Source organism: Octopus bimaculoides, chromosome 3, assembly GCF_001194135.2.
Source record: "Octopus bimaculoides isolate UCB-OBI-ISO-001 chromosome 3, ASM119413v2, whole genome shotgun sequence".
NCBI lineage: Eukaryota > Metazoa > Mollusca > Cephalopoda > Octopoda > Octopodidae > Octopus > Octopus bimaculoides.
Genome location: NC_068983.1, coordinates 30,478,892 through 30,483,982, shown reverse-complemented (window position 1 = coordinate 30,483,982; position 5,091 = coordinate 30,478,892). Strand labels below are relative to the sequence as shown.

At 35.2% G+C, this 5,091-nt stretch overlaps 1 protein-coding gene across 1 annotated transcript in view; it reads right to left on the bottom strand.

The window, feature by feature from the left end:
- The window catches only part of LOC106868471 (cell death abnormality protein 1), a gene marked incomplete at its 3' end in the record, with an annotated part of 329,389 nt that overhangs the window by 49,384 nt on the left and 274,914 nt on the right, over nucleotides 1–5,091 (bottom strand). Inside the window, exons 7-8 of the mRNA XM_052966721.1 lie at nucleotides 3,554–3,679; nucleotides 722–2,317 (exon numbers count right to left, since the gene is read on the bottom strand). Coding sequence (XP_052822681.1) covers nucleotides 722–2,317; nucleotides 3,554–3,679 — 1,722 coding nt within the window. The remainder of the gene's footprint in view (nucleotides 1–721; nucleotides 2,318–3,553; nucleotides 3,680–5,091) is intronic.

The window sequence follows — 5,091 nt, the reverse complement described above, 5'->3', positions numbered from 1 at the left end:
ATATGAAGAATATTAAGAGTTATGGGAAAGGGCATAGAAATGTGCTTTTGGCACAAGTTGTATAAAATATTTTTTCTGGCAGAAGAATATAAAGCTCCAGAAATAATGCAACATGCTCTGAAGATTGCCAGACTCTTTAAAATAAGTTGCTGAAAACTGAGAATCGTGATTAGGATAAAGTTACTTGATGGCAAGTATAACTTGCTTGTTCGCCGCTGCCAGATTAGTTGATAATATCATGACAAAAATGTAAACGGAAGTTTTCTAAACACGAACAACTAAGGAACTGAGAAAAATATGTCTATTTTATAGTTTTAGGTTTCACAGATTATGCTGTGATTTTAATGTCTTATAAAATCTATTTCTGTAGTTAGAGTACGAGACCTCTGTGTGCGTGTGTGTGTGTGTGTGTGTATTCGTGTGCGCGTGTAATCAAACTACTAATGTATTCTTTATTCACTACGACAAGCAATTCACAAACTTAAAAGGTACAAGCTATCTAAAGAAACCAAAGTATGGTCGTTCCACTAACTAGAAATAGTAATCAAATTTCCATCAACTCGTAATGTATTGTCTTAAAAAAAGAAGATACATAGTCCTTGGTACGTTATATGTGAAAAAGAACGGAACAGTCACAGCTTGAAAGTCTTTAATAAGCAGTCCGAGTAGGGCTGGCTTGAAGTTAAACAAAAATAACAGCAAATATATTTTAAATACTCACGTTTAATACACAGAGTGCCGTTTCCGCTGGTTCTATATCCAGATAAACACACACAGTTGTTTTCAGAACATTTACTGTGAAGCACTGCATCGCTACAGTCAGTCTGCTGATGACAGCTGTCACCAACTATTCGTTTCTGACATGTAAAACTATTGTTTAGTACTTTAAACCCTGAATTACAGAAGCAAGTATGTTCGGTACAGTTACTGTTAGGAACAGAAGCTGAGCAGTCATTGTTTGTATTACAGGTAGTATCCCCTATTTTTCGTCTTGTACACGTATCATTCATTTCAGAGACTTGATATCCAGTGTTGCACTGGCAAAATCCCCGTTGGCAATTTGAATCAGGAACTGCTGTTCGACAATCTTTTTGGCGATGGCAAGAATCATGAATTTTGATCAAACGACAGGCTGTCATATTCAGATGAGCCATGTAACCAACTTCACACTCACAGCTGCTTTTACCACACTTACTGTTTACTATCGCATCTAAACAATCAGTCTTCTTGACACAAGTGTCTCCGATTCTTCGAAGATAGCAACTCTGTAAATCGTTAGTGGGGCCGAATCCAGATAAACAGAAACAAATTCCATTAAAGCATTCACTATTTTTTATTACATCACTGCAGTCTGTGTTTAAGATGCAATTTTCGTCTCCTACTCTCCTTTTTAAACAAGAAACATTGTCATTTGCTGCATAATAACCAGAATTGCATAGACATTGCCCGCTGGTGCAATTACTACTTTCAACCGCTTTGTTACAATCATCATTTGTTTGGCATGTTCGATCGAATATTTTTCTTTTAATACATTCACTTCCTTGATTCGAAGAATGGTAACCAGTGATACAGGTGCAAACCTTTGTAATATTGTTGCATTCACTATTTGCAATTGCATCGATACAATCCGTTTGGGATTTGCACACGTCACCGATTGTCCGTTTACGACATTCGGTCCCGTTTCTGTTTACTCTATATCCTGACAAGCATGAACATACTTTATCACAGAAGCTATTCTCCACTGCATCCGAACAGTCTGTATCCAGTAAACAGTGGTCATGTCCAATCTTCCGGAGATGACATTCAGTTTTGCTCTGAGACGCTCGATAACCAGAATTACACTTACATACCTCCGATGTACAATTACTGTTAGGAACAGCTGTGCTGCAATCAGGATGCAGCTTACAGCTATCTCCGAGTTGACGTTTCAGACATTTTGTATTAAAATGAGAGGCAATATAGCCGGTTTGACACTGACATTTATCCTGAGAGCAATTAGAGTGTGATATTGCAGCAGAACAGTCTTCGTCCTTGGAACAATTGTCTTTTATCTTTCGAAGAATGCAATGCCTTTCTTGAGAGTCGGGTGTATAGCCTGGCTTACACTGACATACGTACTTTGAACACCGACTATTTTTAACTGACTGACACATTTTGTCAGACATACAAATATCTTTGAGCTTTCGTATATTACATTTAGTATCATCTAAAGATGAAAAGCGATCCTCATCGCAAACACATTTCTCTTCTTTGCAGTGGCTTCCCTCAATTGCTTCATTGCAATCGGAATTTTCTGAACACTTACTGCCGATGATATCTGAAAATAAAATAGCATAACAAAAATTAAAAAAACAAAAAGAAGTATTGCGATTATTCAGATTACATTGTTTCCTAATTTTGATATTTAAGAATTATTTAAACATATAACATAGCGATCCCTCACCATAGTCAAAGCTGATTATTTGAAACCAGTTAAAACAACAAGAGTAACAGTAAACGTGAACAGCCAGATTGAATCACACCACAAGTCTATGTATTTTGGGAATGAGATTTTGTTGTTTCGATCACCACTGTGCACTGAGACTACAATAAAAGAATGCCTATATTTTACAGGTGACAGTCACAAACACATACACCCATACAAATTCACCAAAATATAAACAAATTAATTTTAAATAAACGTCTTGGTTGACCTAAAAGCGGCTTCGGTATATTTTTCTTCTTAAAACATTAACCGTAACGTAATTATGTTATTTTATCAATATGTAATTATAAAGCAAATCAAAAAGATCCGTTTTCAAGTAAATGAATTCAATTTTAAGGATGTCCGTATGCAGTTCCACATTGGCTAAGTGGATAAATTGCTGATTCCATGATATTGGATAGGTGGTCATATTTGTTTTCTGTGGGATGGGAACTTTATAACAATATTCTCAATTTGGTAGCAAATTAGGTACTAAGATTTGGAGGAAAGACAAAGGAGAAAAAATTATGTCCATGGTTCGTTCTTTTCAATGTTGTAATGTAGTTGCTGTAGTTAGTCCCAGGTCAACTGTGATCAAACAGTCCGGTGGTCAAAAGAATTCTGTTCATGGCCTGTTTGCCCATTTAAGGGGGTGGTATATAGAATTGCAACATCTAAGATATCATTTCTTTATTTTTTGTACATCAGGTGACTGTTTAAAGGTAGCCTCATTGACTCAGTGATTTAGTGGAATGAAATGGCAACTGAGATTCAAAACTGGTTCGCGACTTTGGCATAATTTGTAGTCATTGATTTGAGATATTCTGGCAAGGAATCAGTTCCATCTATCTTATGAGAAGACTGTAAAGAACACAGTCTCTTCTTCTCCTCCCTTGACTAACTTATGAAAGCCAAGTCGATCCTACAACATTTGGTGCATCTTATTTACTTTACCAATCTTTTTTCACCCCTCTCGATGGGGGGGTAATAGTAGTAACCATCAATATTGTTAACATTATTAAAGCCTCTCTCCCTCACTTACATATTGCTTTATAATATATAAGTATTTCTGTGTCTTTTAATACTCACATTTGTAACACGCATCTTTGGCTTCCTTTGCAAAGAACGCCCGCCGACATGTACATACACTGTCTCGACATTCTGCTTCCTTGATTTGGCAGTCGCTATGTTTTTGGCAGGAATCACCAATTTTACCTTAAAGGAAGAAAACGGAAAGAATTAAAAATAACAAATTCGCCTCATTAGTCACGTTTATTCATTTTGTGATAGAAACGCTGCTGACGACGACAAAGAGGGGGAGAAGGAGGAGGATGACGATTATTATTATTATTATTATTATTATTATTATTATTATTATTATTATTATTATTATTATTATTATTATTATTATTATTATTATTATCATTATTATCATTATTATTGTTGTTGTTGTTGTTGTGTCTGGGGAGAGTCATTCTCTTTTAATGTCTTATTATTTAACACACACACACACTGGTTCGATTTCCACTCATTTATTTTTTTTTTTTCTAAAATTGGATACATAAGAAATACAAAAAATATAGTAAGATTAAAAAAGAAGAGGGCAAACAGAAAATGCGAAATTCCTCATCGCTTGAAACGATATCCGATAAATTTAATTACTATCTAAATAAATACTTCTTAAGTTGTGAAAATATAACGGAAAGGGTATAAATTGATCCTAAAGGAATATATTTCTACACTACATGGATATTTTACAGTTACACTCTACATCTTCCTACCCTCCATTATCTCCAAACTATATTGGCATAACATGCATATTTGGAGAGAAAATAAGCCTGATCTATGTATTCATACTTGCTAATTTAAGAAGATACATACTTAAAACCCAAACTATATCAGACGTAGAAATAGAACACTTTAACAAAAATATGCATAAACAAAACACAACGAACAGAAAACAAGTACAAAAACGAAATTATACATTAAAAAAACAACACTAAATATTAAAACAAAAAACGCTGAAAACATGTATCCTAAAGATAGACAGCGCAAATATATCAAAGAAAATATGAAACAAAACACAATGAAACTCTATCATAAGCACAGAAGATGTCCAACAAAATCTAAACCAGAACTATATCAACAACAATATGAATGCAAGGAAATACGAGGAAGATCTAAGTATAGAAAAGTGGAAATGTTGAATATGATAATAATCTAAAGGTGAAAATAGTTAAAGATTTAGAATTGGTGTAGACCTATGAAAGATCTCCAGAAGATAAAACCCAAATAACAACAATTAATTAACAAAACAAAAATCAAACTCAAGCATTGGTGGAGTTTGAACGCAGACATTAAAGCGTCGTAGTTGTTGGCACTCCGTCGCTTACGACGTCGAGCGTTCCAGTTGATCCGATCAACGGAACAGCCGGCTCGTAAAATTAACATGCAAGTGGCTGAGCACTCCACAGACACGTGTACCCTTAACGTAATTCTCGGGGATATTCAGCGTGACAGTGTGACAAAGCTGACCCTTTGAATTACAGGCACAACAGAAACAGGAAGTAGGAGTGAGAGAAAGCTGTGTTGGAAGAGTACAGCAGGGTTCGCCACCATCCCCTGTC